Source organism: Penicillium malachiteum (genome assembly GCF_028827825.1).
Source record: "Penicillium malachiteum strain IBT 17515 chromosome Unknown utg000002l:1.0-8849297.0:1.0-8852440.0, whole genome shotgun sequence".
In the NCBI taxonomy this organism is placed as follows: domain Eukaryota; kingdom Fungi; phylum Ascomycota; class Eurotiomycetes; order Eurotiales; family Aspergillaceae; genus Penicillium; species Penicillium malachiteum.
Genome location: NW_026643095.1, coordinates 3491711 through 3503917, shown reverse-complemented (window position 1 = coordinate 3503917; position 12207 = coordinate 3491711). Strand labels below are relative to the sequence as shown.

General features: G+C 45.2%; 5 protein-coding genes across 5 annotated transcripts; 3 read left to right on the top strand and 2 right to left on the bottom strand.

Moving 5' to 3' along the window:
* Window positions 1–3038: 3038 nt before the first annotated feature.
* On the top strand, window positions 3039–4627 carry glnA (glutamate--ammonia ligase; the record flags this gene model as incomplete). The annotated part of the gene is made up of 5 exons (XM_057087805.1): window positions 3039–3041; window positions 3118–3150; window positions 3241–3333; window positions 3619–4123; window positions 4188–4627. 5 exons carry the CDS (start codon window positions 3039–3041, stop codon window positions 4625–4627), a joined length of 1074 nt encoding a protein of 357 aa, XP_056947634.1.
* Window positions 4628–5575: 948 nt separating this feature from the next.
* N7483_004367 (uncharacterized protein) lies at window positions 5576–5794 on the bottom strand (the record flags this gene model as incomplete). The annotated part of the gene is made up of 1 exon (XM_057087804.1): window positions 5576–5794. One exon carries the CDS (start codon window positions 5792–5794, stop codon window positions 5576–5578), a length of 219 nt encoding a protein of 72 aa, XP_056947633.1.
* A 720-nt stretch (window positions 5795–6514) lies between these two features.
* Window positions 6515–7867, top strand: N7483_004366 (WD40 repeat-like protein; the record flags this gene model as incomplete). Its single annotated transcript, XM_057087803.1, has 3 exons — window positions 6515–6583; window positions 6648–7109; window positions 7175–7867. 3 exons carry the CDS (start codon window positions 6515–6517, stop codon window positions 7865–7867), a joined length of 1224 nt encoding a protein of 407 aa, XP_056947632.1.
* Window positions 7868–8907: 1040 nt separating this feature from the next.
* On the bottom strand, window positions 8908–9738 carry N7483_004365 (uncharacterized protein; the record flags this gene model as incomplete). The annotated part of the gene is made up of 1 exon (XM_057087802.1): window positions 8908–9738. The coding sequence occupies one exon, from the start codon at window positions 9736–9738 to the stop codon at window positions 8908–8910; it is 831 nt and encodes a 276-aa protein (XP_056947631.1).
* Window positions 9739–10993: 1255 nt separating this feature from the next.
* On the top strand, window positions 10994–12053 carry N7483_004364 (putative GPI anchored protein; the record flags this gene model as incomplete). The annotated part of the gene is made up of 2 exons (XM_057087801.1): window positions 10994–11616; window positions 11690–12053. 2 exons carry the CDS (start codon window positions 10994–10996, stop codon window positions 12051–12053), a joined length of 987 nt encoding a protein of 328 aa, XP_056947630.1.
* Between the last annotated feature and the right edge of the window lie 154 nt (window positions 12054–12207).

Genomic DNA, 12207 nt, shown 5'->3' with positions numbered 1-12207 from the left:
CCACCTGGCTAAGGTACCACAGGTAGTCCACGGGTTCGGCTTGAATGCCGGATGACTAACACTATCTTTAGAATCATTGTCTCACAGTTCTATTCTTATCATTAGGCTGTGCAACACCGGAGACTTGAATCTACGGCGTGGCCGTGATGATACGGGGATCCCCATCTGGAACTTGAAACTGGATATAGTAGAACTATACATAGGTATTCATGTTCACTCTTGGCACAAAACATTGAATACCCAGAATAGAGCATCACGGAACAGACAGGGCTGAAAAGGTCGGGGAAAGGGTTCTTAGCCACTAGTTGTACCCCCAATTCCTGAAAGACCCGACTTTAACTCGTCGACGATTTGTCCAAAGAAAATACGGGGGTCGTTGCCACTTTTCCTATATGCATCTAGTTAAATTTGATTTCAATGGAATTTTAACCCTAAGGTACCTTCTATACTTTCCACTGAAAATTTTAAATATTTTATAAATTTTTTTTAATACTTTTTCCCATTGAAATTTCCCGACTGAAAATTCTGCAGGATCTTCACCTTTTCGCTAATCACACAATCGATGAATTCCCCCCTAATGCGGATATCTTACATAACTTAGCCGAGCGGAAAAACTAATAAAATCAAAAGCTCTGAATAAAGATAATGAATTTTTGGAAAATCTCCTACGAGACGCGTGACTCAGTGTGCTAGATCCCCATGAATCCCACAAACCCATGGCCGGTGTCGGGGCGGTGCAATCTTTGATTGGCGAGTTGAAGTTTCGAGAACGTTTTGCCACGCTCCACTCTGAACCAGGATGAAGTGATTCCTGTTCCAGTCCAAAAGGTGGCTGGGTTTCTCCAGTTCAAAATGGGGTTTGCGGATCATCGTGTATTGATACATGTATGAACATACCGGTTCTGAGTTAACCGGGGTCTTGTAACTGAATTATAAGAATGATAGAAATTATAGACTAAGATAGTTGATATTGATACTCAATCTTCAAGCTTCAAGTTCCTATATTGGATACTCTTCAATACTCAAATGCTGCATACTCCCCTTAGTGTCCGACTCCTTACTCCGGTCTTCCGATGCAGGTACACGGAACAATGTCCGCAAATCCTATCTTTGTACTCCGATTATCAAGCTGATAAGGTCTAGACAGTGAGCTAGTCTCATTGAGCATGCCACGCGGCGATACGAGAGGTAGATAACGAATCACAAATGGCGCAATTGGGAATTACTAGATAGCGGTTCAAATTCAGGAACAGCCTAATATAGTGCTTAGAGCGCGGAGATATGAGCCACTATCACGGTTCTACTAGCAGAGTATTTTCACCGAGTTGATATTGGGATCATATTTGTTTTGCATGGAAAAAGCAACCTTGAAATTAGAAGTAAAAGTAGAACTGGTGGATCATCTGATGGCTCGTTATTGTTTTATTTTATTTTTATTTTTTCCATCAGAAGTCTAGAAGTGTCTGCGCGGATCATCTAGGACCTATCCAACCGCGCTATGCAGCTGATATGCATCTTAACCGGGAAGAACCTGGTGGTTGCTAACAACGATTAGCAATAAATCATAGTACGTACTTATGCTCCTTCTATATCGTATATCGCGTAGTTATCTGGCTATCACTATAGAGTAAATTAAACCAATTGCACCGTGTGTAAGGATTATTCTTCCTGATCAGCTGGTACCAAGATCACGGGGAGAACGATCCCCCGGACTTTTCCCGCTCGGCATACCAGGCATCCAGACGTGGGGATGGTCAACGGGAACACAGACCACGGGGCCAGATCTGGGTAGCGGATGCGTAGGTACATCGAGGTATCCCCCAATTGATAATGATTGATTTGAAGCAGGATGCAGGGCGTTCCTGGTGTTATCGGTCCAACGGGAGTAAAGAGATTGATCATATTACTGGGGCTAATTACAAGGTCTGACCGCTGATTGGGCGTCAACGGGTTATCACGAGTAGGTGTATCTGAGTATCAAGAAGAGAGAGATCAGACGGCGGCGCGAGTGGCGGTCTATGTATTATGTTCAACATGGTTTTTACATACGGAGTATTCTAGACGAACCATGAACACCGCCAACGCCGCTAGCACCGCCATGAAGGCACACACAAAGTGTCAGGTCGATTTTCAAAACAACGAGGTCATAGCTGGAACCTAACCAAGTATACCGGGGTATCGGAGCTGCAATGCGGAAGAACGCTCTTTGATTTTCTCAAGATCTCGGCGACGACCGGCACCTGGACAACCAAGTCTGGATGATGCGACGATGATGACACGGGGGGTGGCGTTGATACTCGGTAGATAGAGGATCAAAATCCGGGTATTTGCGCTTGTCTCGCTTGCACTTGGTAAATCAAGCCGGTTTGTATATTACTTTTCGATATTTCTTTTTATTCCATCTCACTTTTAATAAGAAAAAAGCAATAAGAATTCCTTCTATCAATTCTATGAGAGATTTTTGGTTTCCCCAACGACCCCGGTTTCGGGCAAGAATGTCTCTATGAGGCACTTTGATGCTTTTTTAGGGGGAAAAGAACATGGTAACGAGGCCAACGCGAAACAGTAAGATTACCATAAGTACAATACAGATCCATACCACTAAACTCGATTAGGACGGAGATGAAGACCCCATCCAGTCAGAATCAATGTGGTCGTTGCCAGTATGGAATCCCAGTAAAATGATCCATAATTATAAAAATTTATTTAAAAAAAAAAAGATAAAAAATAATAAAGAATAAAAATATTATAAAATAAAATAATTATTTTAATGTAAAAATCGATTTTCCCTTTCCCGTAACTGCACACCCCACCTGGAAAGAAAAAGACTCAACTAAATTTAAATCTTTATCTTCCTCCCTTTCCCCCACCATCTAAAAACTCCCTTCCTTCCCTGGATTTTTCCATCCAGTTTCAACTCTCTTTCTGTTTTATCCTTCGGGATTCTCTTTACGAAAACATCTTTAAAACCCTCTCTGCTTGCTCGCAAGCTTACAGTTTTTGATTTCTATCTCTCACACACCCCATAACCATTCATTATGGTACGTCTTCACTCTCATGACTCATTGACTTCGCGATCTGAGTGATCGATCGCTAACCTCTCTCTCTTCTCTACAGGCTGATTCAACTGTCGTCTCCAACACGGAGAATGTGCGTTTGATTCTTTGATACTTTGGATTTCCGCAATGGCCTTAGAGCCAGAGAGGAATGACATATACTGACTTGCCGTGGGATGCATAGCTCATGAAGTACATGTCCCTTGACCAGCGTGGTCAGGTTCAGGCTGAGTACATCTGGATTGATGCCGTTGGTGGAACTCGCTCCAAGACCAAGGTAAGATTCTCTCAATTCTTTTCGATTCGTGTTATCTACCCCTCCTTTGGTGGCATTGGCCTCTATTTTCGCGTTTGTTATTCGGATTGGTTGTATGGGACGTGTGTTATCGCTGGATCGGAATTTCTCACGATAAGCCCTGTGCACGGGGTACCCGATCTCACACGCGACGACGCCTGCAACTATCCGCATCACGTGAAATGGAGGGGCTAGCTTCCCCCCCCAGATTTCAATTTTTCTTGAGCCCTTCACTAACATTACTTTTTTTTCTTCTTCTCTTGATAGACCCTCTCCAAGCCCGTTACCAGCGTCGACGAGCTCCCCGAATGGAACTTCGACGGTTCCTCCACCGGCCAGGCCCCCGGTGACAACTCCGATGTCTACCTCCGCCCCTGCGCTATCTTCCCCGACCCCTTCCGCCAGGGTGACAACATCCTTGTCCTCTGTGAGACCTGGGACGCCGATGGAAGCCCTAACAAGTTCAACTACCGTCACGATGCCGCCCGCCTTTTCGAGACCCACGCCAAGGAGGAGTTCTGGTTCGGTCTGGAGCAGGAGTACACTCTTCTCGGAACTGATGGCTGGCCCTACGGATGGCCCCACGGTGGTTTCCCCGGTGCCCAGGGTCCTTACTACTGTGGTGTCGGTACCGGCAAGGTCTACTGCCGTGACATCGTTGAGGCTCACTACCGTGCCTGTCTCTACGCCAAGGTCAACATCTCCGGTATCAACGCCGAGGTCATGCCCTCTCAGTGGGAGTACCAGGTTGGCCCTGTCCCCGGTATTGACAGTAAGTTTTCATGTGTTTTTTCTGCCTTGTAATTTGGCTATAAAGAGGCTAACCAAGTACACAGTGGGTGACCACCTCTGGATGTCCCGTTTCATTCTCCACCGTGTCGCTGAGGAGTTCGGTGTTCGCATCTCCTTCGAGCCCAAGCCCATCAAGGGTGACTGGAACGGCGCTGGTCTCCACACCAACGTCTCCACCGCTGCTACCCGTGCTGAGGGTGGTATGAAGGCCATCGAGGCTGCCATGAAGAAGCTCGAGGCCCGTCACGCTGAGCACATTGCCGTCTACGGTGAGGGTAACGAGGAGCGTCTCACTGGCCGTCACGAGACTGGTAACATTGAGAAGTTCTCATATGGTGTCGCTGACCGTGGTGGCTCCATCCGTATCCCCCGCCAGTGTGCTAAGGATGGCAAGGGTTACTTCGAGGATCGTCGCCCTGCTTCCAACGCTGATCCTTACCAGATCACTGGTATCATCGTTGAGACCATGTGTGGTGGCCTCTAAAGAATGAAATCGTTTTAGCGCTCCGATACCCTCCGGCATCAACTGGGAGTTCGGACACATGAGAGCGGCCTGATTGCATGAGGGAGCCCATAGAAGTTTTTTTTACCCTGTGTTTTCTTTTCATATTCTACTTATCTCGCGTTCCTGAACCGCATCTATCCTTCCTCCGCTCGGCGCCAGGTTCCGCCTCTTGCGTTCATTTGCCTCCCTCCTTGCACTCGCCGAATCTCGTTTTCTCTTTTTTTTTCTCTTGAATCACCCCACTTTATGGGCATTACGTGTGACGTACAATAGCATAGAACCATTACATGGATGGAAAATCAGCCATCGTTTTAAGATCATATTCTTTCTCAAGACTTTCCTCTAGAAATAACACACCTAACCCACCTAGCCACACCTGTGACCCTCTTTAGACTTATAGTACCCGTGGACATGGATCATCCGAGTCATGCATGACATCGGGTCTTCACCCGCCACATCTACTTACGTGCTTAATGTACATCAGGTACCCTGAAGCAGCTCCACATCTTTAATCCAACTCCCTCTTAATCGATCCCGCTTGATCCAAGGTCCGTGTGATTTCTGGTGGCTTGCAGGGCCCACACTAGGGATATGGGGTTCCGCCTCCGCAATCCCGGTCGTCGCCTAGTTGGGACTAGAATCAGATGGTAATTTTAAGCCGATAAAATGATTTCATCCTTTGATATCTACTTTACTCAAACAGAAGCTCTATATATCCAGTCATTCAAGGTTTGAAACAATCAGATGCATTCCTCATCCTGTGGCTTGTACGAGATGTTGACAGTTACTCAGAAAACAAGAAATGGAAAGACACACATACAAACTTGGTAGCCTGAACTTGGCAACATGAAGATTTCAGTAGGAAGTGAATATACAGGTGGAACAAGGGTGCATGACTCGGATGTCGACATTGCCGTTATTCTGACATTACCAGATTCCAAGCCCTGAGCATCGTGATGCGATGTTCGATGAGGCCGGTGAGAGAAGGTCCATGGCGACACCAATGGCTACTCTATTGGTCGGGTTGTCCAACATCCTCAGGCTGTGGCGCTGGTCAATGCATCGTATCGGCAAGCCATCAACAGCGTTCACCGCTGTCTTGTGCCTCAGCTCTTCCTCCATGCGAATTGGCTTACTGGTCAGCATTTGTAGTGGGGTACCTATCTCTGAAAGCAGCAAACGAAATATCATTTTAGATGACATTGTCCGTGACCTTACTATTGACCAACTAGATTTTGGCAGGCTATACCTGCACTCGTTAATTCGAAAAAGTATTCTCTCAGATAACCTTGGCTGACTATGGTATGTGGTTGATTGGTCACACACTATGCAGCTAGATCCTAGCGGTGGCACTCACATTCAAACCTTGGAATGTTGCTCGCTTCTGTTGACCCAGTTCAGACTTGAAGCAAGCCAACACCTGCACCTCTCCAGGGCTCACGCCAATCGCCCTACTAACATTTTAATCTCGTATTCTCGTAGACTGAAAAATTATAATATTAAATGAGCGTACCCATCCGGACCTGATCACATATTTCAACAATCCTGAATTGAGGAAACATAGGTACCACTCCGAATCTCTGCCATTCTCTTGAAGTTATACAAACATTAAATAAATGTCAAGCGCTCCAGTAATGGAAGCTTCGCAAGCGGGTAAGCTGCCAGTGCCTTCGCTTGTGGAAATGGAAAAGCTTTACGCATCATTTCCTGATGGATTGCTTCTAGAAATCGATCCATTCTTTCACTTTCAGAATGTATAAGTTGTTTGGATTCAAAAAGGGCATAATATATCAAAAAGCAGAGCGAAAAATTGTCAGTGAGCTTATGTGCGAGAAGGGTCTTTCCAGGATTGGACTACTCAGTCAAATGAACCCTTTTACAGGGTGGTCAGCAATATTTGCTCAATTTACTAAGGAATGGCGATATCATGAAAAGGTACAAGATATTACCTATAGCCTTGGAGCATGACACTTGAGCTACTTTACTGACAAGTGCATAGCGCCGATATGCGTTTCAGTCTAGATTTTTCTCAGATGACACGCCGCTCGATGAGTTGCAGATCAATTTTGAGAATAATGATAGTGTGCAGGCAGTTGATTCAATGGAAAATTTAACCTTCAACTTTGAGAAAGATTCTGATCTTTGGGGTATGGCATACTGCAAACTTCGAATTCAGGAGAGTGACCTCATCACTGGATACGAAAAGATTATGCATGAATATCTCCATAATACCCAGGACCAAGGGGTGAGGGACTTGGATGTTCCTTCGATCCAGCAGAGTCAACTGGTGGAATTTCTTCGTTGCAGTCTAGAGAATGTGACGAGCATGCAATCTACAGTTGGTAAAATGGGGCCTCATGTGAGGCAAGCACAATCCGCCATGCTATCATTGAAAAGTGGGATAACATTGGCTGTTCCACATGGCGCAATTCTATGGGCTTCACTCGCAGTCGCTCTCTCAGTAAGTCTATCAAATTTCTTACACCAGCGAACAAAATTCAATACTAATACTGTGATCTTTTTTAGATGGCAAGTTTGTTCTCCTCGGCTGTTCATGATGTGGCAAATGCTATAAACGGTGTGGCTGATATTACAGGGAAAATGAAGTGGTACACAAATTTGGCAGATGTTCTTGTCCACCATCAACACAGACAAGAGGAACCATTCTTGGCGATGCGCTGTGAACTTCTAAGTAAAATCTTAGACATGTACACGACGCTTCTTCACTTCGCGATTGAATGTGTGTGTGCATTCAGACAAGGTCTTTCTCAGGCCCTTACACAGCTTCAAATCTCCCCAAGCAAATGGGAGAGTTTACGGCAAAGCATCTATATCGCTGAGCAAGAAGTTGAGGATCTTTTAAGCCAATATTCTAACGCAAGCATCACTTCCTACGTCAGCCTTTTGGTTCATTTGGAACTTTCAAAAGAATACCGTGATATCATGCAACAGCTTTGCGTCATTGACGTCGATGCAGCCATCAAGTCTCTGAGGAAACAAAGCGAGAACAACGAAACATATCCGGAGGAGGCACAAAATCTTGCATCCAGAGAATGTAATGATCGTCATTTATGCCTTCCAAATGGCGAAGATGAAGCTACGACAACTCAAATGATACGAGCCTTTGATTTCCTGATCAAGCAACTCAACACGCGTTTTGACATATCTCATGTTTCCTATTTTTTTGTAACGACACGAAAAAAAAAACCGATGTTATGATCCTGCGAAGTTTGATCTGGACACTGGCTCGAGAAGACCATTTCCTCATTCAGTATTTGAAAATAAAATATGACAGTCTTGGTCGACAACTTTTCGAGGATACGAACGCCTTTCACAGCCTGAAATTCATTCTGCGGGAGATGCTTGCGGATGCGCGCATCCAGATGGCGATTCTAGTGACTGATCGATTGCACTGCTGTGTTGAAGAGAAAAACAGAGACTATCGTCTGAGAAATCTTCTCTCTGATATTTGTCATACAAATAAGAAAGTTAGATGGCTAAGAACTGGGAAAAGAACCGGAATTACGCCTCATTTCGATCACGAAAGTCTCGGATGTTCAAATTCATGAACCAAAGGCATCTGGTGGGGAAAGGTACGTGGAGGCTGTCTCCTGTGAGCTACAAGGGCATAATTATGCACAGCCTAGTCTAGCCTAGAATCAGTCTGGGCTGAATTGGCCTTTGAGTTGTATTAGATCTGGGTTACCGACGATATTGGATATAGGAAGACTGGGATGTTGAAAAATAGTTTAAAATTAATAAATTAAAATGTGAACCTAAGGGTTAGGGTGCAGGCTGCCAGATACCTAGGTAGACTACTAGAAGTTGCCCTGGAGGAGTCGGCGTCAGGCAGAATGTATTATCTCTATAGTCTAACCCATGAGAGTGGGAACATTGCCTTGGATGTAGTACCATGTTAAGCACTGGGCTTACCTACAACACAAAAACTTATTGAGATAAGGATGTTGCTTCACAATCTATTCAATCTATCGTTGAAGGTCTGAAATTTTGTATATAATGGATAGAGAGATCATTTCAGTCCATTAAAACACGGTAGAGGGTTGATAATATCAATTTGAAAGCAATAAAACTGGTTAGGAGCTTCGAGAACCTCAGGAACAGCAGTATAAACTATATCATTCTCACGGCAATTTGGTTGAACGACTTTTGAAAAACCCCTCGTTTCAAAGAATTGCCCCGATCTGAAAACTAAGCTCAATCTTGGAATATAGCAGGCATGACGAGTAAGTGGTCATCGACTAGATATGCAGCCAACGACGAAGACGGCACTTCACCTTTTTAGCCTTTTGATTCTCAACTACCTCAACCCAAGAGACCTTTGTCTGGTCAGAAGAGTCAACCTCCTTCTTTTCATCAATTCGGTTCTCTCCCAGGCGGTCGATTTCAGTTTCGACGTTCGTCACACGTTGCTTCAGTCCTTGCAATTCAGAACCCTTTTTCTCCAAATTTGTCAATCTGCTGTTTCCATCCCGGGTGTAGTAATAATTCGAGACTTGGACTCTGGCGTATCGAGAGCTGACGCCATGATTCTCTGGAATGTGAATGCAATGATAGTGGTGCGTGCCGCTGAATCGAGTGTTCTTCTTGAGGCGATTTATCTCCCGGTCTTTCTCAGCGATTTGGGCGTCAAGTGAATCAAGAAGCTTGCCATAGCAAGCATCCCACCCAGAGTGACACAGTCCAGGACAGCCGACAGGGTCAGTCTTCTTCGCGAGAACGGATTCGGAGTTGCCAGCCTCGGCCAAGCGCTTCTCGTAGCCCTCTATTGCCTTGTGAACATAGTAATCAAGCGCATCAAGATGTTCTTCGATCTGGTCAAATGTCTGGTCGCGATAGTGGGAGTTGTTCTCAGGAGCTGGGGCTTTGGCGTCGTAAATCTTCATCAAGCCTTTGCAGTCTTTGTACAGCGCATTTATCTCTCTCGCTATCTGCATCCGTTGGAAGTCCTTGGAATTCATTTCAGGGCAACTACTTGTCTTTCCTCCCTGAGAGGCATCCGGAGTCATGGCTGCCTGAGTTCTCTGAGGCTTGGAGGGTTGGTAAAACCACGGAGGAGAGGTGGAAGACATGTTGAAGGATGGATGATGAAGGATCAGTAAAGGCTAGTGATCATCCTTAGATGGTTAGTATTGATGACAGGAGAGATAGAGAGAGAGATAGAGAGGGGAGAGAACTCTTATATACTGACCTTGCCTGGATGTTGGGGAGATGAAAGATTTGAAAGGTCGAAGAAAGAAAAGAAGTTGTGGAGGGGTAATAAATGGAGGGTATCTACTTCTTGGATATAGATTTGTTTGCAAAAGCCAGCTCGATGCAAACGACTGAACTAGGAAAAATATTTCTTCAATATTTGCAGCTCTGGATGATGATATCTTCGAACGGCCATGGATTTTATTGGTGATAGATAGTATTTGGGAGTATCACTGTAGATTATACATAATATTTTTGGCTGCTCATGTGTCGAACCTTGTCAACTTGAATGGTTCAATGAGTCTACGTAGCTTCCAGGTACTTATAAGCCTGAGTCGACCCGACTAGCGAGTTCTCAAGTGTTCGCTCTATATAGCGACATAGCCTGGAGATGCTTTTTCATTCAAGACATCATACTGCGGCTCTATGCTCTATATCAATATGCAAGAAATAGTAGGAGTGACGAAGATCATATCCATATACGTAACAGAGCCCTAGCGCTAGACGTTTTTTAGTTTATGCAGGGTCTCAAGCCTTCCAATTAGTTCAATTTATCTTTCTCTTCATGTGCATCATTTTGAATGAGAAAATAAAGTTCATCTCGTATTCGCTCTCTCGTGATTTAATAAATCCTGGCAACCTTGAGAATCTTGGACATCAAGCTCGGTGCTCATCGGGAATTGCTAACCTCCAGATGTCAGGATTCTCATCATTTTTCAAGAGATATATCACAGATGACATGAGATACTGAAAGAAGAGCATCATGATACTTGATAGCGGCCCATGGTCCTGATATTACTCTCCAAATAAACTTGAACTCACTCATCTGTCACCTCAAGCGGCTCGACACGCCAAGCATAGATCTCGTATTTGCCAGCACTAACACACACTAAATTCGAGCTACTATCAAGCGAGGCACGATGGTTAGATACTTTGTCTTTTCCTGTCTCTGGGCATTCTCTTCTCCTCTTGATCAAGTCATAGCCAAGGTATCATCTTACGGAGTATAAAGACCTGGCTATTCGCGCTTACCCGCCATGTCTTCATATAACAGGTCAGGCCCGCATAGCAGGATCACGAGTGATACGATATCTACCTTAGAATCTCATCCCGAACTTGAGAGGTTCCAACACAATGACTCCTATCCTCAATAAACTAGGCTTGGCTCTCCTCTTCCTTCCCGCTACTTTCGCTGCGACCCCAGCTCTACAAAACCAGCCCCGTCTACGTTCAAACGCAACCCTGAACATTGGAAAGTCTTCCAAGCTGGATAGTCGCAGCCATTCCGGTATTTCGGAGCGCTACTTCTATTGGGAATGTCCCTCCGGCTACGATGAATGCAGCACAGATACCTCTGTATGCTGCCCTGCCGGCAACGGATGCTGCGAGAACGGCTACTGCTCTGACCCTGGCGATACTTGCTGTACTATAGGCACTTGTCCCAGTGGCTGGGACTGCTGTGGTAACGATGGATACTGCTCGCCTGCCGATGGGGAGTGTTGTGAGGGAGGGTACTACTGCAATGCTGGATACCAGTGCAAGATCTGGGACGGGGAAGAACTGTGTTGTCCTGATTCAGGGTGTATTGGGTCTAGTGGTGGTGGTGATCTGGGAAATACTGTTGATGTTGGAACGGGTGTTGCTGAGTCTACTACGACTTCGTACTCGTACACATATGATACCTATACCTATGATACTTACACCTACGACACCTACACCTACGCGAGCTATGACTATTATTATACGACATACTACTGGTAAGTTCTGTACCTCTTGTGCAAGCTGATTCCTGGCTATTTGTATGAAATTTCAAAAGACTGACTATGATAGGTCTTACTGGTTCTATCTCTGGACATCTTACTCTCCATATACTGTACAGACGGTCACCTCTACCGAGACAACTACTACCACTATCTGGTCTGCCTATGCGACAGACTCTTACGACGCCGATGAGTCTTTCACACTCAGTATCGAACTTTATACCTTCTATACACCATACTCGGCTACTTCCCTGAAGAGCTCGACAGATCCCGTGCCTATTAAAACAGGTGCTGCCGGTTCACCAACAGCGACAGGCAACGCTGGCTCTCACTCAGGTGTTGGTGCAGCTACTTCAGTGCACGTGAATAGATGGGTGCCTATTGCGTGTGCACTTTTCGGTGGACTGATGGGAGTTCTAGCTTTTGGGCTGTGATCCATAGTGGTGTCGCTCATTGCCATGTACAATGACTCGGTCTACATAAGAACCTGAGTCTACAAATAATGTCAATTCATCACTGCAATAGTGCAGTTATCAAAGATTTTGAACATCCCAGCTGTATTCTGTATATCTACCAACTTCAATACAG